This window comes from Centropristis striata, chromosome 20, assembly GCF_030273125.1.
Source record: "Centropristis striata isolate RG_2023a ecotype Rhode Island chromosome 20, C.striata_1.0, whole genome shotgun sequence".
NCBI classification, from domain to species: Eukaryota; Metazoa; Chordata; class Actinopteri; order Perciformes; family Serranidae; genus Centropristis; species Centropristis striata.
In genome coordinates this window covers 11,092,370-11,117,557 of record NC_081536.1, presented here as the reverse complement: position 1 = coordinate 11,117,557, position 25,188 = coordinate 11,092,370, and the positions used below count along the sequence as shown (strand labels likewise).

Sequence of the window (25,188 nt, the reverse complement as noted above, 5' to 3'; positions counted from 1 at the left end):
GTCCGGTCTTACATGTCCAGTCTTTTGAGCAAGGTCATATTTTCTATCAAAAAGACAAATATAATTAGATTTCATGGCAGCCCTGATTGCTCCTAAAACTGTATTAACATTGTCTATTTGTCACAGTCCTGATATATTTTTGTATTTTTCTTCTTTCAGTCATGCCTATGTTGGACAGGATTACAGCATCCAGAAGAATGTTGGGAAAATCTCCTTGGAACAAATTGATTCAGTAAGTTGCGTTGAACACCTTCTCTCTAAATGTCAACTTCAAGGTGCCATTTTGCCTGTTATTGTGTGGTGTATAAGAGGAGAAATTAGGTTAGTATAGTATTTCTGCTGGCCCAGAGCTCGAAATGAATAGAAAGTGTATTTATAGCCACTTAACCCCCAAGCATCCCTTTAAATACTTTGCTGAGATGCCCTTGGAGGACAGAAATTTCTCAAAAACTACCATAATATGACTTCATGCTTTTAGCCAACATCAGTCCAGATCATAATACCCAAATATGCATTCCCTTTTAAATTTTTAAGCCTTTACATGCCAGTTTCTGTACATAATGTTGTTTAATGCAAAACACGCATTTTCTAGATACTAATTGCACAGGATTTCCCCCCACCCAGTCTGATTAGCAACAGCATTGATTTTGATGTATGTTAGTAGAGCCCGACTGATATGAGATTTTTGAGACCAATGCTGATTGAGAGGAACATTTATTAATAACCAATATGGGGGCTGACATAGTAATTTTTGAGCTGGAATAAAAATTTACCTTTTTTTTGTGGATTGTGCACCAATTATTTTTTTTACCACCCAAATGTATAAAATAATATTTAACATTTTTCTACATAAAAAAAACAAAAACATTGTTGGACAATTCTATAAATAATAACTGAGAAAATAATGAATAAATAGGAATAAAATTAATAAACATTGTTACTGCTCAGTGTCAGTCTTTTGCTGACTTTAAAATGAAGAATAAAAAATTAATAGTTAATGGCATTTCTAAATCACGCCAAGCAACATTTTCTGCAATATATATATATATATATATATATATATATATATATACATATATACATAAATAAAAAAATATGCCTTTTAAAAGGCCATTATCGGCCGATAATATCTGTCAACCGATGTATCTGTCTGGCCCTACATGTTAGTTATAAATTATTGTCTGCTTCCAGCTTTCAGGAAAGTCCTTCCCACTCTGCATGAGGCAGCTGCACCAGAGCCTCCGGGAGAACCACCATCTCCGCCACGGTGGTCGCATGCAGTACGGCCTCTTCCTCAAAGGCATCGGCCTCTCTCTGGAGCAAGCTCTGCAGTTCTGGAGGTCCGAGTTCATACGAGGAAAAGTGGATGCAGACAAGGTAATACTGACAACATTACAGTGTTTCCCCTAGAATTTTTTTCAGCATCGGTGCTGCTGTGTCCGTGGCCATGAGCGGTGTTGCCAACTCCGCCCGGTAGGGTTGCCAATTCTATAAAAATCAGAGTCCAGTGCAACATTGGACCAACAGCTAGCAAGAGCTTGGAATTATGGGATGCCGTCAACTAAATTGAGTGTTGGATGATAAAGAAACTTGTGACAATAGTGCAGTAACCCAGTGACATGGGTCACTTTAATTGGAAGTAATTATGCAACATTATTCACTCATTCAAAACAACATGAAATAGTCTCATTCCTCTTTGACTTTGAGCAAATATTTAGTTCTAATAGGCCATTTAGTTTATTAAAAGGCTTTTATAGTTGTTATATAACTCTATAAAATACCCAGAGTTTTTTGTTTAATATTTTGAAAGTTTATCCTTGAACATCAGTTTAGTGAACTGTATTGCAGCTTTCTTTATGTGTGACTGCCTTTCCCTCTCCACAGTGCTATTCAACACTTAAATGGGTGGTGCTGTTTCATTCGTGATGAAGTGACCCCATCAAAGCCGTATTGATTAAAAGAAAGTTCACTGGTGTCATTATTTGCTCGCAGCACTGTGTCGAGGCTAATGAAGACTTAAGTGGTTGTGGGCTCAGATATTATGTCTCTCAATAGAAGACAGACACAATGAAGACATTAAAATGTGTTCTGCATTAAGGGAACTACAACTCTTTATGTGAATAACAGATAATAATGGCAGGAGCTTCCACATGATAGAGCTTAGAGAACAGACAGAATTTCATACTGTAGTGCTTTTAATATAAATGTTCTTAAAACAAGTCTGGACTAAACCAACATTTAACAGCTCTGACATGGTGTTGTTAACATTCAGCAGCATTAGGTTTTGTTTCTTCTATTGGGTCATTAGATAGCTGCAGATATGTTACACTGACTTAATCAATAAGGAAATGCATTAGCATTTATAAGGTCAAAAATCCACCATGTACTCAAGCCAAGCTGTCAAATAGCTACCTGTTAAATAGATTATTGCTCAGATTGTATCGATTTGCTCTTACAGGTATGAATGTACGGTTTACACTAAGGAACATTCCCGTACGCCTCACCCTTAGGCTGGCTAAGTCAGATATTATTTCATGCTTGGTCATCAGTGCAGCCACTGTCCTGATTGACCAGATGCAGTCTAAAGTTCATCTTTAAAATTTCAAACTCAAGGCTTAAGGATGGCGCTGCATGCATGTATTTACCAATAGTTACTGTAAGAACACCTTCAAAATAAAAGCAAACACATGTAGCTTTCAAAATTAGAGCCCATGGATGTGTTAACAGAGTCCACCACATAATTTACGAGGAGACTGTCAAAATATGATGCCTTAAATAAAACATAGAATAACCCTTATTCTCCTTTACAATAACTCATTAAAATATGCAACGATTAAGATGAAATGGTGGCATTAGAATGTGTGAGAGGTACCAAATTTAGGCTTTTAGGGCAAAAACTCCCAGACCCCCCTACTTTGTTCAGCTCACCCCATCATAGTCTCAGAAAATCTTGTGGGAAACACTGGTTCTAAAGCTTTGCAGTCGAGTGTAATTTCTAATACTTTCTAAATTGCTGATTGATATTTTCACGCGGGGGGCATCCAGGGGACTAATAACTCTTTACCCCCGCTGCTGAAAAAAATCTTAGAGGAAACACTGATGTAGATATCAAACCAGCATGATCTGATTGGACGGTGACAGTAGTTGTGTTTCCATCAACAAATTTCTCTGCACATTTTGAAGATTTGCATGACAAAAGCTTGATGAAAACTTTCCTAAAATGTGCATAAAAGGATTATGCCTGTTTGAGTTGGTTTTTGTCTTTTTCAAAAAAATAGTTAATGCTCTAAAGAGGAGATGGAAACACTAAGTTCTGAAGTAGCAAACATTTAACTCGCATGACTTCTCTAAATGTCAACTTCAAGGTGCCATTTCTTGCCTGTTATTGTGTGGTGTATAAGGGGAGACATTAGGTTCGTATTATATTTCTGCTGGCCCAGAACTCGGAATGAATAGAAAGTGTATTTATTGCCACTTAACCCCCATGCATCCCTTTTAAAAGCTTTGCTGTGATGCCCTTGGAGGACAGAAATGTATAAAAAAACTGCCATAATATGACTTAATGTTTATAACAAACATCAGTCCTGATCATAACTCCCAAATATGAATTTCCTTTCAAAATTATAACCCTTTATAAGCTTGTTTTTCTGTACATAATGTTGTTGTTTTGATGCGAAACGTACATTTTCTATATACTAAATGTACACATGATCTGCTCTGCAAACTTTTTTGTTGTTTTTTCCTCTCTTGCACAATCTTTACTTCTTATATTGTTAACTGACTGACTACATCTATAGCAATCATCTTCTGACCAAAGTTTATGCAGCTTTGTTTATAAGCTTTTAACCAGTTGATGGAAACGTCACAAATGCGACATTTCAAATTTTTCACTTCAAAATTTGCTACGACTTTAATGGAAACACAGCTTCAGTGAGACTTGATACTTGTCTTACCAGTCAGCTGAGGTGTTCTTTATAATAATTAATATTTTGTTACTTATATTTGATAAGTAAAAGCTTCAGAAATATTGTGCATCTGACAATCCATGTGACCCGCATTGATAAACAGAGCATTATCTCACACATAAGTGTGTTTTCATTTTTTGGATGTTCATCAGAAGATGCAGTATTAACAGGGTGCAAGGAGAGTGCCAAGAAATGATTTAATTTTTAATTTTGAGTTAAAAAGACACACAGTGCAGCAATCTGGCACAAGCAGTGCATGTGGTGGGCCTTGATCCCGGAGCCATGTTGTCTTTAGATAATGATTTGTAGTAGAAGATCACACGGCTGGCTTGTGACTGCAGGTATTCGGCACTCTTTCCAGTCCGAGGACATGTGTTGCATCAGCCAGACAAAGTGTCCTGGCTTGTTTGGGGGACATCTTGAGCCTCTGTTTCCTGCTGGTGCCTCAGTTTCAGTAAAAGAATAAAAGACACATCAAAGAACTCTGACTAGACTCTGATGCAGATACACAGAGAGTCCTTCATATTTTTAGCTGTTTGAAAACCACATACATCGTCACTTCACTGGGAATGCTTGATAATTAATGGGCCAGTAATGTAGTGGGCGATAATGGGGAAATTGATCTTATTGTGAACTCCAATGATGAAATTATAGGAAAGCAGGTCATTATTGGTTACTGTATCTGCTGAAATAAATCAATTTTGTGCGTCCCTATTTTTTTCAAAAGAACACATTTTGAAACAGGGGTTGGGAAACAGTAATATACAATTATTACAAGGAAGATGTTTTTTTACCTAATTTCATACAGTACATAGCATTAAACCATGCTCAAAATCCTCAGTGAACATGGTGTAAACAGCTCAATTTTAACAATAATTAAACAGACACAAAACCTTTGTGCTTTGTCCAAAATTGAGTCAACTACAAAAAATCTTTATATGATATACCTGAAAGAAAAACATCAAAGTCAAGGGCACAAGAGAACTGTATCATTATACTTTCAAGTACCAAGCATCTGCAACCCCTCACAGCATCATTAGTGCACTTTGTTACCAAAAAACCTTCATACTTTCTACTCAGTCTTCACAGTGAACTCCTTTTTATGATTATAGATTTACAGGTACTCTGCCTCAAATACAGTTTTCTTCTAAAATTGTAAAAATGAGTCTCCTGCTGGTTCAACTTTTTTGCACTACCGGTAATTACAGGGGGAACTTGTTTTTAAGACGAAGGGAAATACTGTTGGGGGTAATGATACTGACCACTAAAAACTTAGCATTACTAATATGAGATGAAAAAGAAGTAGTGTAGATCTCCTTTGAAATGGTGCACAAACATGTGTAAGACATCTGGACAGTTATTTGAGTTGTTTACTGTGGAAAGAAATGAGAGTAATCATATTTTTATTGTAATGTTCTTATGGTCTTGTCAGGATGATTTGCACATTTTTGGTTTTCGGAAACTACCTGCCAAATTTCATACTTGAAATATGACTCTTTATGTGATTCTAGTCCCTTTTAATATTTGCATTTACATAATGTTCCAAAAAGGAGGATTTGGCCAATAAGACCAATTCCCCCAGTTGCTCGGGGTGCTCGTTATCAACTTGTGATGATCCATTGTACAAGCTAAGAGGAAATTGATAATAAAAAAGGTCTAAGAGATTTCCCATTATCTTTTGTGACTAAAACCTGTTAAAGCAGGTTTTTAGACAAAGAAAGCAATGTGTCCATCTACCTTGCCCTCAGCCGCCCCCGTCCCAATGTCTGCTATTGGCGCCCAAAAAAAAGTGTAAAAAAAAATGGCAACTACAGTACACTGGATCCGTGTTAGAGTCCAATTTGTGCCTCATTTCTGCAGTGGCTCGGTTCCCGTGTACAAGCTCCCAGAGAAAGTGTGATGGGCTGTGCATAAAGCCCAGCTCTTGTTCCACAGCAGAGGCAGTAGAATGGTGCTGACCAGATCACAGCTCTCACAATGATGTATGTGTTAAGTCAGGGACTGCACTTTGTGGCATGCTGCACAAAGCCTGCTCATTAGTATGCGACAGGCACAGAGGAAAAAGATGGGAGGCAGCGATGCCGAGAGGGAGGCCTGGAGGAAGAAGCGATGTAATATTAGACTAGAGGGAGAGAGAAAATTGATGAAATCAACTTGATCTATCCCGTTTTATTGCCACGGAAGTTAGCCCATTCATTTGGACGAGTGTCTATTTGAACCACATTTAGTGTGTCGTATTGCCTCGGGGCTAGGACTGCTTTTGAACTGCTTGTTTTACAGATGTTAACTCCGGGTTAATTAATTTCCACTAACTGACACCATAATTTACATAATAGTTTTGGGTTGCTGTGGGGTCTTTTCCAACAATGGAAGATTTTCATTAGATGACACTTTATATTAACTGCTCTTAAAGTTTGGTTACAAATGTACACCATGTTATTTTTTTTCCATCATGGGTATTTTTGAAAGTAGCTTCCAGCTCCTTCTGCGACCCTGTTAAAAATATATCCCAAATCTTCTGGACAGGCTATTTTGTGTTAATGAGGTTTTTTTCCCCTTCAAGAAAATCCATAAAGTCCAAGATGACAGAATTATCTAGATAGTAGGGTCTTTCTTTTATTACAATCTAGGAAATTATTGGGACTCTTACTGAGGCTTTGTGTCATGTGTCTTCTGTGGGGACTTTGTTGCAGAAATAGTGCTGGTATTTCAGCAAGTAGACATTCATGATTCCAGACCTTAAGAATAAAGTCTAGAAATTGCACGTAGTGTTAATGCTCATGCTGAATGTATGCTGTACAGGTGGCATTTGAGTTCACTGGGAAAGCCCAGTCAAGCCGTTTTCATACTGTGTAAGAGCCGTAACACATTCTGCCGTCATTTCACACTGATTTTAGCGACAGCATAATATTATCACCATGCACGTTGCAGTCAGGCATTGCAGAATGAAGTGGGAGGCGACGGTAGTTCTGTGTAACAGAGCAGCAGCGGCATGTGTACAATAAGTGACGGCAGTGGCGAGTGCATTCAAAACAATAATGGCAGAAGAACTGCGCGTTGTGCTGTTTCCGGCTGTAGAGATTAGGGATGGGCCCTTGGAAGAAACCTGACAGTTCCAACATCTATAACGTTAACAATCAATTAATCGATTAATTGCTGTGTTTTTATACATACTCCAGCATGTATAAAAACATTTGTAACAGTTGTAACTAAGTTGTAACCTGTTTTGATAATGGACACTTTTATTTTGAAAGGATGAAAAGAGACTTCCTGACAATCGTAAAACTAACTCATGTGAGATGATTTTGTAACGATAACATCAAGGATTTCAGTGTTTTATGTTTTAGCCCCTAGCAATGTTTGATGCAGTAAGCTAGGTTTGCTTGTATTTCTCTGTGTTTTATAATTGTTATTGCAACTTTCAGTTTGCAAACTGTAGCTTTATCCAACTTAATTGTCAATTTATTAGCTTATTCACGTACGGCCGCAGAACTGAACGCTCGGCCGTGTTTCAGTTCAGTGAGTACTGATACGCAGTCATAGATTAAATGAAAAAATACACAGATCGATAAAATTCCACATGATCTACCAAATTCTTAACGACCATTAATCACTTGTCTTTTAATTATTACCATCCATTTTGCTGAACATGATTAGATCACTGTTGGACTTAAGTGATAGGCATGTTTCTGTTGACACAGACAACTTCCTGTCTTGTGTTGGTATAACGATATACAATAACGCACGTCACCTATTTTCCATCTTGCTGGCTCCGCTGGTTCACATTGATCCCGTCTTGACCAGTCTCGCCAATTGAACGTCTCCGTTACTACCTCCAAAGACATTCAGATTGAAGGTGAAATGTCACAGAGGCATACATATCGCGGCTTGAAACGGCAGTCTGACAGGGGCTTAAGACTCCGCCGATGCAGCTGATATTATCTTATCAGAGATATACAGATGGGTGAAACATTAAGGTTAAACCAACATGAAGTGTTGTTATGAACTCAGGCCACCACAAGTCTCCAGAACAGCTTCAATGCTCCTTGTCAAGTCTGTGGAACTCTGTTGGAGGGATGAACATTATTCCACTAAGATATCACCTAATTTATAAATACAGCCTTTATCTAATCAAGTAATCTTATTGAAATCAAGAGAGACCAACCTTAGGGGTACAACAGGTGGAAATTAAGAAACGCAAAGATAACAAAATGACATGCAGCATCAGAGACCATCACAGACATCACTAAAAAAAATTGAAGGTGAAAGTGTATCATCTGTCTTGATGGAGAAGGCGATGGAGACCATTTTTGACATGTTGGTTCAAATGTCTTCTATATGTGTTTAACTAGGCGGAGATCTGGTGACTGTAAAAGCCAGTGCATTTTAATCAAATTATTTTCATGCTCACCAAACCATTCAGTGAGTCCTGGAGCACGGGAGTATCTGTATTTGATTGTTTCTCCCTTTTTCTTTTTTTTAAAACTTTTTTTTGCACAGTACATCTGTTTGTTCACTACGTCGAGAACCCTCTTTGCCCTCAGGTGTGTATAAACTACAGATCTTGAAGCTAGTTTTAAAAGCAGGTGGTTAATGGTTATTAGTATCGGCAGAAAGAAATCCATAGTTGCCAATAACATTACGATATAAACTTCAAGTGTCCCAGTGAGCCATGACAGTGAGCGAGTGACCCAGCATGCACAATACCACGACTTTGAAACAGACACGGTTAAATCAAATTGAGCCATCATTCATTTTATTACACAAAAAATGTAGGTTTTTTGGCATTTTGGCAATTGTTTTTTTTTTATTTTCAATGACGTTAAGCTCTTTTACTGGGTGGGATGCACAGTGCAGCTTTCAGGGTTTGCAGCAGGCTTGTCACAGAGCTTTAGAGACTTTGCAGTTCTAATTTGTCTCCATTGGCTTGTAGTTTAAAATTCTACTTGTGCATGGTGTGTAAATGACCTTTTCTTCTTTTTGCAACATTAGACTCCTTAACTTGTGCACACTCGCAGTGTTTTATAGTCCTTTACCTTTTGATTGTTTTTAGGCTCCAAAAAAGCCTGTAGTGCAGATTAAAATGGGAAGTATTTTAATGGTATTACATATAAGAGGAATTGCAGGCACATCAGTCACTATGGACTGAGCCTAAGAAGCCATGCCAAGTTTACACACATGCACGCACACACACGTACGTAATCCCTTTGATTGTGTCCTATTTCTCTGTCTCCATCGCCGCAGGTTTTTGTGAATGTGTCCTAGAGTGTGGGGGGATGTTACAGTGATGTAGCCCCATGAGCCAAGATGTGCACTAGAAGAGCTGTGGCTCTGCTCCTTTAATGCAGCTTTTGTGCTTGTGTTTAGACTCTCTACTCTGATGTTCTGAATTCCCTCAGTTTGGAGGTCAGCTGTGTTAGAATATATCCGGGATTATCTGAAGTGTGGGCTGAAGTGTAGGAACACAGTTGGTGATTAAAAGGAACACTGAAAATATATTTTATTTAGAGGAGTTGTATTCAATAGTGTGAGTAAAAATAGTTGTGAGCAAACTGCAAGCTGCATTGTGCATTTGAGGCTGACGGGAATCTGAATCTGTTTTTGAGGACAAATCAAATGTCTTTTGAAAAAATATGGCAATTTTACTGTGAGCACATTATTGTAGGTTGCATTACCGTCGTGAAAAAATATTTAAACTATCCTCAAGGATTTTGGAGGGGGCAAAACTATGGAGTATTTGGGATATTCAAAAAGGTCACAATATTTTTTTCCTTTATTTCCTTTGCCTTATCCATCTTAGCCCCAATGAGGTTATTAACTCTTGCAGCTCTGTGTATTTTAAATTTTGGTTCGAGTAATGTGCTGAACTTTTTGAAGGCAATTAGTCGTGTAGACATCCCAGTCTCAATAAACGATCTCACTTGATTTCGTTTTTATGATCGACAGGAAGTCTCTTTTGGTCCTTTAAAAATTAAAGCATCGGTTATCAAAACAGGCTTTTGCATAGTACTGGATTTATATATATATATTTTATTGTGCCAGTGTATGCATGTCTTTATACATACTGGAGTTTGTATAAAAACATAGCATTTAATCGATTAGTAGATCGTTAACATTATAGATGTCGAGTTGGCAGGTTTCATCCAAACGCCTGACCCTACCCTGAAGTGTTGTGAATTTTTGTTTTCAAATTCAGTTTCAATTTGTTTGTTTAGAGTGTGCTAGTTTTTATCAGTTGTTGTCGGGGTGTGTGCGTTACAGGGTCCAGTCTATACCACCCCTATGAATTTCATTGGTCTTAAGTGTTATAGTGTGGCCACAGTACCAAATATGAAACTAGGACTGCAAGCAGTACTGAACGGGCCCTCGCAGTACACGCGTGTCGGGGCATGCTACTGTTGGGGTGTGTGCGTTACAGGGTCCAGTCTATAACACCCCTATGAATTTCATTGCCTTAAGTGTTATAGTGTGGCCACGGTACCAAATATGAAATTAGACTGCCACCACAGGGCCGATCAATAAAACCTTAAAGGGTTATCCTCAGGAGGGCATTGAGAATAGTTGTACCAAGTTTTGTATAATAATGCACAAACTATCCCTTTAATCCTCATACAGTGTCTGAAGGAGGACTCTTAACTGATACGTATAAGTTAGAAGAGGCAGGTAGCAATGGTGGAAAGTAACTATGTACATTTACTCAAGTGCTGGACTTAAAGTACAATTTTGAGGTACTTTTATGTACATTTTATGTAACTTTATACTTCTACTCCACTACATTTTGAGGCAAATATTGTACTTTTTACTCCTCTACATTTAGCTGACAGCTTTAGTTACTTTTTAGGTCAAGATTTAAAATGAAAAAAATAATACATTTAAAATGATTACCCATTTTTATAAATTAAACCACTTAAAAGTTTTTTAGGTAGTTAAAATGAGCGGAGTAGTCATTTCACAGTGTGGTATTAGTACTTTTACTGAAGTAAAGGATCTGAATACTTCTTCCACCACTGTCCTTTTTACTTCTTTCCTTCTTTTTTTTTACTTTTCAGGTCGAGATTTAACATAAATAAATAAATAATCGCTGCGCAGTGCGCGAGTCACTTCACAGTGCGCGTGCGCGAATCGCTGCATTTTAGTTATTTTTTTAACCACACAATACAGTTTCAATTAGTTATGGGGTTTTTTTCAACCCTAGTTTTTATATTTAACTGCTCTATCTAATCTGCTGTTTTGTGGTTAAAAGTAAGGAAACGTGGTAAAACACTTCAGGGGCCAAGGAAGGAACCTTTGAACATGTTGATGGAAGTGCATTGCTCTAATCGGGCAAGTGTTTGGAATGGCCACATGAACTCTAGAACTCCAGTTAGTTATCATTTTTTTAAAAACTAGTTTTTATATTTAAAAATGGCTTTATCTAATCTGCTGTTGGTGATTAATCTTCAGCATTATTATCTGTTGCTCTTGTAAAGTTATATCTTTAATCACAATTTTTGGCCCCCAAAAAAAACAAAAAGTCAGACCACCTCAGTCTCTCCTGGAACAAGTGAAAGTTTAATATCATATCATTTCTAAGACTTATTATCACTTTTTTAGACCACATAGGATCTTTTTATGTCCTAATTATTTCACATAATACATATTAAACACACTTTAGTGCCGGTGGAGTTCCAAGATCCGTTTTAATAGAGTAGGGGGGCCTTAAATCAGGAAACGGCCTCTTGAATCCTTCGAAGCTCTACATAATTAATATTTGATTTATTGTACCTAAAGAAGATTTTATGGATTTGTGAATTGCCACTGCAGCTTGTCACATTAGCAAGTTCAAGGGTTTTATTGCAACATTAATGTGTTATGATGGGAGCAGTCTTGGTGATTGTGTTCTGCCACTGTCGCAGCGCACCGTGTGTACTTTACTGTTTGATTTTTAGACGCGGGGTCCCTGTAAATCTTTCTTAATGGTTACACATGAGCACTGTACACATGAAAGGAGTTCGCTGTGAAGATTGTGTACAATGACCCCCATCAAAAAGGTTTTTTTTTTTCCGGTTCAGGAGAAACTGGACAGAAGATGGTGTGAATGTTTGCAGACGTTCAGCACTTAAAAGTTTATTGATCTAGTTTGCTTGTGTCCTTGAGATTTTCTCCAGCTATTAAATCAGAGATTCACACAGTTTGATTAAATTCAACTCCAGTGGTTCCCAACGGGGTCCAAAATTATCCCCCGCCACTCACCACATGCGAGAAAAAATCTACATTGGCGGATAAATTAAATGTGGTCAGCTGCTATTGGAGGGTTCCTTAAATAGGCCTAGTTTACTACAAACCCATCACTACTACAAGTAAGTTGACCAGGTTTTGTTTTGCATTGACTCAGCACACTGGTAGCAACATACAACATACACCCCCAATTAAATATGTCGTCTTTGGACAGTTTTCAATTGAATATACAGTACTGTGCAAAAGTCTTACCTAGAAGAATTGATGCTGGTTTGAAGGCAAAGGGTTGTCACACCAACTACTGATTTGATTTAGTTTTCCTCTGTTCATTCACTTCACATTTTGTTAATTGATAAAAATAAAATATTTAAATTTCTATTTTTGAAAGCATTCTCATTTTGCAGCATTTTTTTCCTCACCTGCCTAAGACTGCACAGTACTGTTTGTCACAACGGATTAGCAAATTATCAGATTGTGAGTCAATATTTGTATTGCAATCCTTTGATTGACCCTCTGTGTCGCACCACATCGCTGTGTTTTCTTCTGCAGTTTTATGACTAGTTGAAAAAGATTCAGACACTATTTTTCAGTCTACTGGCCACTGGCAGATGGACCAAAAAGTTAAATTTGTGCAATGGTTCCCTACCAAAATGTCAGCCCCCCTCGATTGGGTCACAAAACAAATCTGAGGGGGTAAGTTGGGAAAAGTTTTTACCTCTTGGGGCCTCTGAACGTTAATTAAATGAGCTCATCAGCAAAGATTAGAAATGTCTCGTTGGTGAAACTGCAAATAACGGCCCTCATCTTTCTTTTTTCTACCTAGCAAGTAAAGCTTTCAAATGAATGTAGTGGAGTTATGTTTTATAATTAAATCTGAATTATAATGGACAAGAACTACAGGTGCATCTCAATAAATTAGACTGTCATGGGAAAATCCATTTCCAGTAGTTCAAGTCAAATAGCCTCAACCAAGTATTGAGTGCATATTGATGGACATACTTTTCAGAGGCCAACATTTACATATTAAACATACTTTTTAAAAATTGTTTTTTGTAATATTCACATTTTTGAGACACTGAATTTTAGGTCTTCATTAAATGTAAGCCATAATCATTGTAATTAGAAGAAATCAAATAAATTAAGACATGAAATGTTTCATTCTGTGTGCAATGGATCTATATAATGTTTTATTTCCACTTTTTGAATTGAATTACCGACATAGATAAACTTTTCTATTATACTCTAATTTATTGAGATGCACCTGTATGTCTGTTTCCATTTGTCTACATTGAAATGCTGCACTTTTAGGTAGGAATAGTGGGCACATTTCTGGAGAACATTTTGGGAGCCTACATGCAGTATTTTATTTAAAACATACTCTAAATATTGTATCAAAGTACCCTGCAGGACAAGGGGCAAAAGCAATGAGAGGGAAAGATGGCCGTTCTACGATATCCATAATTCAGCTATCTCGGGTGTGACGACATCTCTACAGCAGGTTCCCTCTAATAGCTCTATATTTCATTGAGGAAAACACCCTGTCAAAACTGACATGATGTATGACAATGTCTCTTTTCACCCCAACCTTGTCCCTCTTACACGCTCATCCTTACTAATACCTTCTCTTCCTCCCACCCCTCTTCTCTCTCTGTAGTTTGACAAAGCATATGCCTACAGCGTCCGCCACATGTTTGGCAAAGAAGGCAAGCGAACAGACTACACCCCCTACAGTTGCATGAAGGTGATTTTATCAAACCCACCCAGCCAAGGCGACCATCATGGTGAGTTGATAGCTGTTGGAAGAAGCCATTACACGAGTGATGAGCCACTCATCTGCCATTATCAGGCTTTTTAGTTAAAGCACTTTGCTTGCAAAGAGTGACGCAACACACTGAGGACATTGTCATTACCAAAACCCTCTGCATATATACTTTTACATGCTGAGTGTTTCATTTTCCTCCCATCAGCGAAACAAGTAATGTGCTATGTTAATTGGAATTAATTTTCATTTTTATGTTTGTAGGATGTCCTTTCCGTCACAGTGACCCAGAGCTGTTGAAGCAGAAGCTTCAGTTCTACAAGGTGTCTCCCAGCGGGATCAGTCAGGTGGGTGCCACTCGGTCTACAGTCCGCCTCTCAAATGGTCCGACTGCCCTCTAGGCACCATTATCTGCTTCGAACTGGGGACACTTCTCTCCTGATCTTGTGGAACTCAGCAAATATGAAATTATTTTGTCAATGGGTTTATAATATACACTTACCGGCCACTTTATTAGCTAGCAAGGTGTAACTCATAAAGTGTTGGTGTGGTCTTCTGCTGCTTCAAGGTTGGACGTGTTGTGCGCTCAGAGATGCTCTTCTGCATACCTTGTTTGTAACAAGTGGTGAAATCAGTAGTCATGTTTCTATTAATGAATTTCTAAGCACATTTTGAAGATTTGAATGAGAAAAGCTTGATGGAAACACCATGATTTGAAAAAAACTTTTGAAAATGTGCATCAAAGTTTTTACGTTTTTGTCTTTTCCATAAAATAGTTGGGATGGAAATGGAAATAAATCCTGACGTAGTGAACGTGTAACTCATGACTTATCAGCTGTTTCCACTCTGACGTGAAAGAACAGTTATAAGTTGCCCAATTGAATCTAATTCCTGAAGACATTTTGTCTCACGGGTGCTTTGACTCTGGCTCAATCTCTTTTTTTTCTTTCTCACATAATCTCTTCTACTACTGTTTACTGACGGATTAGCCTACAGCAACATTACACTGCAATCTTCTGATGAAAGTACGTTAATGCAGCTTTGTTTATTTGATCTAAACTAGTTGATGGAAACGTCCCTAATTCACATTTTCTTTAATGTGTCATTTCAACATTTCGCATCATAATTTCATGCAACTTTAATGGAAACACTGCTAATGTTGCCTTTCTGTCATCTTGAAGCAGTCTGTCATTTTTGCCCAGAGAACTGCTGCTCACACTTTCAGACCATTGTTTCACCCTAGAGCACCAACAACCATGTCACGTTCAAAGTCACTTAAATCACCTTTCTTTCTCGTTCTGATGCTCACTTTGAACTTCAGCGGGTCGTCTTCATCATGCCTACATGCATTGAGTTGCAGCCATGTGATTAGCTAACAACATATTTAAATAACAAGCAGTTAAACAGGTGTACCTAATAAAATGGCTGGTGAGTATGTTTCAAAAGGTGTGATTAAGTGGCCTGAGCCATGCCCTGTGTCTGGGCATTTTCTCTTATTTTAGTTTTTAAAAAAAACTTTTGGTATTGTTTTAGTCAATGACATTTCAGTCTTTTTTGGTCATAATAAATATTACAATAGTAATAAAAAATGTAACATCACTGCCCTACTAGTTGGCTTAATATAGCTTTAAAAAAATCAAAAATTAAAAGAACATTTCAAGGCTAGAAATGTCTCTTCAAGTGTGTAGTAGTTTTAGCAGCTATTTTATGGCCACATTGCTTCCCACCACTGCATTCACTTTTTCTTTTCTCAGTGTAATTATAACAAAAAGGGCCCAGATGTCATGTTTACTTCTCCCAAACACTGTTGTTGTCATAGTTGACTTTAATTTAAGTAAGTAAGTTGTTCCCAAGTCTGCCTGACTGTGCACATTGTGTGCTGCCTGATATGGTTCACGCAGCGGAGGAAATCCAACTGCTGAACTGGAAAGGAAAAAAGCTCTATACAATGTTGTTTCCTTTTTTTTGTTGTTGAGGAAAATAAAGAGGGATTCTGTTAGAGGTTTTATTTTTGGTCATCTTTTTCTCAACAGTCAGTCATGCAAGCTGATCTAGTCACAGTTATTGTTGAATGACGCTAGTGTTGTGTTGTTTTCGCTTCATTAACCAAATCATAATGAAGCTAATGACAGAAATAATCTGTGAATGTCTGTAGATATGAAAGTCCACACGGACACATGTATCAAAATGATAATGATTGTTTGGACAGGATGACCTGCAATATATTCCAACAGTAGTGTTTATTTCTTAGAGACCTGAAGTACAAAGCTCATTAGGGCTGTTAAAGTATGAACAAGGGTCTTGTGGATGTTCGACATGTTGTTTCTCTAATCCCTTAAGAACCTTCAGGTCCAAAGTAAAGCTCACTAATTGGAAGTGAAGTGCTAATATAACATCAGTGCGATATGTTTCTCTTTCTTCCATTAGAGAAACAATTGATGCCACTGCACAGCTTGTTTGCCCTTTATTATCAGTGTTTTCTGTGCATTTTGAGAGTGTCTCTGATATTCCATTAAACAACAATAATAAAAACTGCATTATCTGACAAACACTAAGAACAGCTCATCACTGATCTAATACCAGCCCCAGTGCTGAGCATGCTCTTGGCAGAATCACGCTAGAGGCAGCCTTCAGGAATATAAGGAATAATGAAGGAGCCGAGTACAGGCAGATTCCTCAGAAGAGTCTCTCTCTGTCTCTCTCTCTGAGTGCTGAAGACCTTGGGTTTATTTTTTAGCAGGTCAGTCACCCTGAGTATGCAGTCACGCTAACACTGCAGTGCTTTTAGTCCAAGAATGGGAAAGCTCTTATGTGACCTCAGCCAAAGCTCGGGCTCCAGAATATCTGCTCATTTCCACCCTTTTCAACTTTGCAGAGAAAACCAGAAAGAAAGGCGAAAAATCAGAAAATCACAGAATTGAGATGTAGCAGAAGGTTTAATCGTTACCACTGGTTACTCCATGAAGAGTTGACTCGGGGCATGAATATTTAAATTAGCCAAAATAAGCCGTTTTCATTGCATTTGCAAAGATCTCTTGGAGGATGTACTCACTGCTGTAATTATGATTCATGAGGAATATTTGTGTAGGTAGCTGACTGAAAGCCAGTTTAAACAGTTTTGTGCAGAACACAAAATGTCGATAACATCTTCTGTAAATGTACTGTGTCAGTATCTGAGGTGCAACAGTTTAACAGTGTAAGAAAATAGTCCCATTTAAACCCAACCTGTCATCTTCTCTTTTTCCTTCCTCCACCTTTTTGTTGCAGATCCTGGAGCTGGTTAAAGGGATGCACTATCAGCTGGCGTGCCAGAAATACTTTGAGCTGACACACAATGTAAGTGCAGATTTAATTTGTAGTGGGAAAGTAAATGGGGCTACCTGTGTGAGATGCAGGAGTTTGGTACATGTCATGCACGAAGGCTCAGGGGAGACCCAGAACTGTCATCACCTCCATCATTAGCTGGCTGTCATAGCCACTTAATTTTTATAGGTTTATTATAGCATTCTGATCTATTTTGTCCCCGGTGGATACTTGTTTAATTTAATCTGTTTTAGTTGGGAGGCTTGAGTCATCATCCCTTTCAGTCACACTCAAGGTCCTCGTTTCAGAGAAAAGCAAGAGAAGTGTGTGTATGCATGACATTCAGCTGAGGTGGGCACTCAGGTTAGATGTTGGATCAGTTTATAAAAATTCAAGGTTAGACTTTGCATCAGTCAATAAAGTCACTCCATGGACGAAAGCAATATGACTCACTGAATCACTTGGAATCATATAAACAACTGTGTTTTATTCTGAAAATCTTATAAATGCATGTGCTGTTACGAGTTAGTCATTTCAACCCTTCTGTCAAGAATACAGTGTTGAGTCGAGGCTGTATGGCTCGCTGGTTACTGGCTCTAATGAAACTGTCGGGGTCATTACATGTATATTTATTCAGCCCGTGCAGAGGTTGTGTTCTGCAGTAATGTATAAAATAAATGAATTAGCTTTACAGTACAGTCCGACCAATATGGGATTTTTGAGGCCGGCTCCAATTCTGATTTTAGTTAGTAATTTTTTGAGCTGGAATGAAAATAGACCTTTTTTATGTGGATTGTGCACCGATTTTTCACCACTCTCCAAATGTACCCAGAGAGCTACTTTCTCAAACATAAGACTGTTAAACTATTGAATAATATTTAACATGTTGTACAATATTATACATTAGACATACAATGTATTACACTGTCAGCCATTCTATAAGTGATAACTTAGAGAGAAAAAAATAATAAATGGGAATAAAAATAAATAAATGGCTAAAAAATATATAATTTCTGTACTGAAAATGAATGGGGACAAAATCACGGCAAACAGCATTGTCTGCATTATATATCGTGTAAAAAAAGTTTTCATTACAGCACATATCGGACACACATTACACCGACTTGATAGGCCAATAATATCTGTCAACTGATGTATTAGTCGGCTCTACTTTACAGGATATTTTATGAACATTGAATTCACATTATTATGAGGCTACAAGGTGATTAAGTTAAGATTTAACACAAAAAGCAAAAAAACAGAAGTGTATTGTGTGTGTTAAGCATAGACACTTTCAGCCCCATGCAGATGTTATAATATTTTTAAAGGAGGCAGTAAAAACTCTACAAAAGGACGTTTCACTAGTGTTACACTAGTTCAACGGCAGACTGAAATGTCTCTTTACCGACCTTAGTCTGGCAAATGGCAGCGGTTGATACTGTTGTGTACAAATCTATCATCGTCAACTGTTTAAAAATGATGGAAAAGGTCAGAGGAAGAGCACGGGCCCCGTCTCTTAATTGATTCATAGGTTTTAACTCCTAATGAGTGATTTTGACATTTTTATTTCCTGAAAGGGCATTTCATCTTTTCACCGAATTAGCTCGCTAATTTGGCCATGAAAGCCCGCTGTCCTCATCATTGTTAATAAATTAGTAAATTGTTGGTAAATTAGCGAAGCATTCCACATCGTCCCCAATGAGGCAGATGTTGCATGAGCATCTCATAAAAGGTGACAGAACATTGAGTCAATCAGTGAGTTTGCTACCAACCTGACACACTGTTTTCATTTCTTCTTCTCCTGTGTTTGCTTTATTTTTATCAGATTGAGGACTCCAACTTCTCGCTCAATCACCCCAACCAGTACTTCATAGAGAGCCAGAGAGTTTTGGGCGGAGGCAAGGACATAAAGCGAGAGGCGGATGCTCCACAGAAGACGCAGGAAAACTCCAGCAAAGGACCCAACGCAGCTCGAGACGCAGCAGCAAACAGCTCGCAGGCTGTGGCCGAGATGACGGAGGATCTGGACTCTTTCTTTCAAGATGCTTAATCTTTTTTTTATGCGTTTTTTTTCTATAAGGACTGGAGGGTGGGGGTGTTTCATATTCAAACTTGAGTGGAATCTTTAAAAGTTGCTGTAAATTACATGTTAAGAATTAAATTTGCATATCAATCATTTCTCCACCATTTGTCTATTCCTTTCTTTTTTTTTATTCTCTTTTTATTTAAAATGGAAGTTCACTTGCAGCTTTTGTCATATATTTAGCACATTGTTATTACATTCTCTAGTATAGCAAGATAAATGGTGAGACAGGAGATGGAAAATATATAAATGTAAAAAATAAAATCAATTAGTGCATATGTATTCATGCTGTTTATATGGTACATTTTCAAAGCCCAGATTAGAATAAATAAATGCATAAATGGAATACAATTAAAGTTAGAATGATGCAAAATATAAGGAATATGTATCAAATATAGTCTCTAAGCCTCATTTTCTATAATTCGAGTCAGTTATTTTCTATTCAATTTCCTTTATTATCATGAAGTGAACTTAACTATCTACAGGTGCATCTCAGTACATTACAATATCATGGAAAGTCCATTTCCAGTAGTTCAAGTCAAATAGCCCCAACCAAGTATTGAGTGCATATAGATGGACATACTTTTCAGAGACCAGCATTTCCATATTAAACATACTTTTTAAAATTGGTCTTTTGTAATATTAATTATTTTGAGAGACTGAATTTTAGGTCTTCATTAAATGTAAGCCATGATCATTATAATTAGAAGAAATTAAATTAAGACATGAAATGCCTCTTTCTGTGTGTAATGGATCTATAAAATGTGTTATTTCCACTTTTTGAATTGAAATGCTGAAATCAATAAACTTTTGTATGGTTTTCTCATTCATTGAGATGCACCTGTACATCCAGAGAGGACAAAAATTGTACACAAAAAACCCTTTGTAGCAGCTCATTGCTACTTTAGGGCTGTTACTCTATTATAAACACAGCAGACTCTGAGTTAACCCTGACTGGACGTTACTTAAACTTCAGCATCAAACCGAAACCGAGTTAAAAATTCCTTATTGCCAGTGACAGCACGTCATTCCTTCTGCCTCGTTAATCCGAGCGTTAAAAGTAGTCTCACAGTTTTCCTTTCTTTGTTTCCTCTGGTGTGAACTCAGATGGCTTATACCCAGTCTCTGTGCACAGTGTTTTGGCAGGGACGTGGTTGTGGGGGTGATGACTAGAACATTTCCCAGCTGTCTCAGAAACAATGTCATTGTATTTGCTGGCAGGACTATGGATGAATGGTGGCAGGAGGATGGATGAAAATAAACAATTTCCACAGTTGTATTATGCCGCTTTGGAATATTGCCTCATAGTGCACAAAGCAATTTATTCACAGTATACGTGGTCAGGAGATATTTCCCTCCTCAGTCTCTGGAACCACTGTGTGCAGAAATTTAGAAAAAGATAGTGGCTGTGGGGAAGTCATGAACCTCTTGAACTACAGGCTGCTCCTCTGATCTTTCTTCTTTAGGAGGTTCGCTTGTGTGCTCATATCTCCGCTCTCACTATATGCATTTTATAAGATTACTAACTTTAGATCCAATTAGAGGCACTGAACAGGCAGCCCTGAATTACATGAATACAAATGCGTTTTTTCAGAGCAGGCCAAGGGAAATATTGAATGTATGAATGAAATGTCTCTGTAATTTAATGATTGGGAATTTTAAATCAAATTTTATCTCCTTCAGGGTGTCAAACGTTAAAAAAAAAAATCACAGCACTTATGTGCATTTGCTCTGCAGGCTTTATCTGTTTGAAGACTTTTTGACACTCACTGTCTCATGGCTGTAACAAACACGCGGCCCTGCATCCGAGCCGGAATTAAATTAGGTCTTAAAATCCAGGCATGGTGCTTGACACAGAGAGGATTTATCCAGTATAATAAGGCAACTGGATAACAGTGCGCAGCCGGGCTGCTGTCAGCAAGACACCCTTGATGTTTAATATTTGGTTGTGCATGACTATGTTTGACAAAGCTGGCGATTTCTTACACTGTGAGCAGGCAGTTGACTATGACGGTGTTTATCTCCCCAGAATGGATTTACAATCATTAGTCATGAACTTGCTTTCTTTCGTCGCGAGGTTTCTTCTTCTTCCTGTGCTCATTACATGGGCGAGAGGTGTTCTGGGGAATGGTGCATTATCTGAAAGGGCAAGAAATGTATTCCAACACCGAACCGCAACATTTGTTCTATGAGCCTGGTATGGAAGCTGACATAAGGGTTGAATCTGTATGCAGGGATGTACCGTGTAGCTGGAGTGAAGCTTTTTGCAATCTTGAGCTGGTGAAACATACGATTCTCAAGTTAATTTGTAATGCAGCCACACAAAAAAGTTGTGTCAATACAAAAACTACTAGTAGTTAGGCCGGGGTAACTGCCATTAGAGTTTGAGCTCATTTAGTGATTTAGACGCCTTTTATCTGCTGCAGCAAAACTACAAGATGAAAGTCTCTAGAACAAAACTGTACAGCTCTTTCACTCAAAATACCAGTTATATTGCACATTCTTCCCATATAAAACAAATACATCAAAGGTATAATGGGAAAGTTACAGAATATAATTATCACCTGCACTCAAAAGAAACAATTAAGCCAAAAACGTGGACTTTATTTAATTACATGCAAATTTTCCATGTAATTGTGTTACATAAATTGAATGTAAAAGGTCAAATTATAAGGGCTATGTTTTTCTTTCATTTAAAAGTAATATAAATAAATTAAATAACATTCATGCAAATTTCTACATAAACTTAACGTGTACATTTTCTTAAAGTTTATGTATAATTTTACATAAACCTTATGAGATTATTTAGTATCACATATAAAGGTAAATTTTACATAAACCTTGTGTTTGTTCAAGCATTAGTAGTTAAGAAAAAGTTTCTTTATTAAAATTAAGCACCAAATTTGGCCCACAGAATACAGTTTAAAATTAGACATTAAAACATATTTAGACATTCACACTATATAACATACATCACATACATGAATGTCACTTACATTGAAGTCTACAGTTCCCAAACTTGACAAATTAGTTGACACAATCCTGATTAAGCCCATCAGCTCCACATAACTGTATGTCCCACTATAGCAGTGTTTTGAATCTTGTGTCGTCCGTTGACATCAGCGCATTGGCTCACATCAGGAAGTGATTTGTTTTACCTAAAGACTGAAATAAAAAGACAAACAGAAAACGAGAAACAAATCACTTCCTGTGCACCAATGTCAACGTATGACATGAGATTTATAACACTGCTATACCGCACATAGTTATGTGGAGCTGATGGGCTTAATCAGGATTGAGTCAACTCATTTGTCAATGGCTTGAATATGACTGGCATTCATTTATGTGTAACATTGATGGGCAATATGTGTAAATATGTAAAAACAAAAAAATACAATTAAGCAAGAGGCTTCTGGTGTGTATCTGTACCTCTCACGTGTCTGCACATAGGACATGACAGAGGAGTTAATCCTAAAACTGCCACCTGTTTAATATTATATTAACAATTCAGACACCAATTGTGAAAACTAATAGGGAATGGGAACAAGCATGCATGCACACCATTTCTGACCATCTGAATACAATGATGCTAAAAGACTCATGCCAAAAATAGTATAGATCTCAGCAAGACTGAACAGCCATTCACTGTAACAGCAACTTCAGCCAGAGGTACAAAAATAATCTGTGCTGTAGTACTGAATGAATGCAATGAAATGTAATCAAGTACCAATAACAGCCACAATTAGGCCTAGTCACATCTGTAAATAACAAGATGAAGAATTGAGGCTATAATTTCTGAATAACTTACTGACCTGAGATAATTTGTTGAAGCCTATATCCCATCTGCAGAGAAGTATTTATAATTTTTTGTTTGACTGGGAGATTTTTCAACTCTGGCCAAACAAAACGATTCAAAAAGGCAAATGTAGAAAGAAAAAAAAATTAAACACCTTAAAACTTTTAAGAACATTACATTTGTAAACATCCTTAAGTTTCCAAACTGACCGTAGTTAAGAAACTTGAGCCAGCACTTGGTAGCATTTAGCTTCCTCACTGAAGTAGACAGAGCTTTAATGACAGTCTCTATTCAGCTCAATGTTGTCCCTCTGCAAAAGAAGGAATATTAAATATCTCCAATTTAAGACATTTCCGCACTGTTTATAACTATCTCAGTATTTCCTTGTATTCATTCAGCAGCAGGGCAGCACTGCTATGTTAAGAGTGGTTAAGGTGACTACATATACTCACCCAAACTGAGAGGTTGCCCTTTCAAAAGGTTAGCTTCTGTTGATATAGCCCTGTAATGTTGTATCTGAAAGTAAGGGAAAACAACAATGTTAGTTTCAACCCAGCTGCAGAGGTGTGTGTGTGTGTGTGTGTGTGTGTGTGTGTGTGTGTGTGTGTGTGTGTGTGTGCGCACTCCAGAAAATTTTTGGAACAGAATGAAGGAAATTTCCATCCCTTTCAGTTACATGGGTCTAATGTAAATAAACTAATAAAATGAATGTGAAGCAGGTAATAAGACTTATGTAATATTACTAATAAACTAAATGTACTTCCACTATACAGAAGTGTATAGTTTATGCATTCAATTTAAAGTCTTTTTTTTTTCCCAAACCCAACAGTGAAAATGAATGCAGTCATTTTGAGTTTATTCGTACCATTTTCATAAATCTTACTAATTGCTTCACATCAAGTTTGTTAGTTTATTTATATTAAAACTATGTAATTCAAATGGATGGAAATTTTGTGGCCAAAGATTTTTTTGAGTGTGGGTGGGTGTATAAAGCATTAGCTTTATGGCAAAAGTACATACATTTCTATGACATCATGCATCAAAAAGAATGAATTAATGAATACTTCATTGACTGATCAGTAATGTACAAAAAATGCAGGACCAAATGCAATATCATTATGTTAATTAAATAAATAGCTATTTCAATCATGATTTTAGTTTTTTAATGTTCATTTCTTTATAGATAATTGTGGCATTAAAAGAAAATACCTAAAATTAATCATACATATTCTTCCAAATTCTAAATGTTTTAATCATAGACAAGGCAGATGCTAACCGATGACGCCATAGTGTGGAGATCAGCTCGAGCGGCAGTAAGTTAAAGCAGTGTCCACTGTATTTTCCTTCCTCATCTCAGATATATTTCACAGCAACCATGAGTACTGGCTGTAGCTGCTAGCTCGCGGTTAACACCATAGGCGCTACTTAGCTAGCATTAGCGTTCACTAGCAGGACCCGAGGCAGCTAGCGCATATATGTGCTAACCTAAATTCACCAACACCTTAAACAGCAAAACCATCATATTCGCTTAAGTAAATTATCAAACACGTTTTAATTCGATGTACATATCAAATAAAATCACCGTAGTGTCACACAACGGATGGAAAATGGTTGAAAAACTTACCCAAATGCTGTTACTTGATAGTGTAGCAGTCCCGTTCGTTGACTAGGTTCATGTCCATGTTCTTTTCTGCGTACGCGGCCGGCATGTATGCGGTCGTTAGGTGGCGATGTTTCCCCAAATCCCAGGGGTAACGTTCGTCTTTCTCTACCCCTTCCTGCACTACCGTCACCTACTGTGCAGGAGTGTGATGCACATAGCTGCCTTACGTGATCAGTCACATAAAGTTTATTCAATTTGTTTACCTGTAGTTTATACCATAGACTTGTAACTTTTTTTTTAAACTTTTTTTGTAACTTTTTTTAAAAACTTTTTTAAAAAACTTTTTAAAAACTTTTTTAAAAAACTTTTTATTTATTTTTTAATTATTATTTTTTAAATGTATTTTTTAAATATTATATTATTATTATTTTCTGCGCATGCGCACAGCCTTTGCACAGCCTT

The 25,188-nt window shown here is 37.3% G+C and overlaps 1 protein-coding gene and 1 long non-coding RNA gene across 2 annotated transcripts in view; one reads left to right on the top strand and one right to left on the bottom strand.

The window, feature by feature from the left end:
* prim2 (DNA primase subunit 2) overlaps positions 1-19,428 on the top strand; it is a 31,193-nt gene extending 11,765 nt beyond the window's left edge. The window contains exons 9-14 of the mRNA XM_059358806.1: positions 160-232; positions 1,192-1,377; positions 13,837-13,963; positions 14,206-14,288; positions 17,209-17,277; positions 19,070-19,428. Of these exons, the coding sequence (XP_059214789.1) occupies positions 160-232; positions 1,192-1,377; positions 13,837-13,963; positions 14,206-14,288; positions 17,209-17,277; positions 19,070-19,294 (763 nt within the window). The 3' untranslated portion in view covers positions 19,295-19,428. The remainder of the gene's footprint in view (positions 1-159; positions 233-1,191; positions 1,378-13,836; positions 13,964-14,205; positions 14,289-17,208; positions 17,278-19,069) is intronic.
* A 3,197-nt stretch (positions 19,429-22,625) lies between these two features.
* On the bottom strand, positions 22,626-24,972 carry LOC131993710 (uncharacterized). The gene is made up of 3 exons (XR_009396345.1): positions 24,748-24,972; positions 23,576-23,639; positions 22,626-23,433 (listed from the first exon to the last, which is right to left on the bottom strand). It is a non-coding gene; the product is annotated as an uncharacterized LOC131993710 (long non-coding RNA).
* Positions 24,973-25,188: the final 216 nt, after the last annotated feature.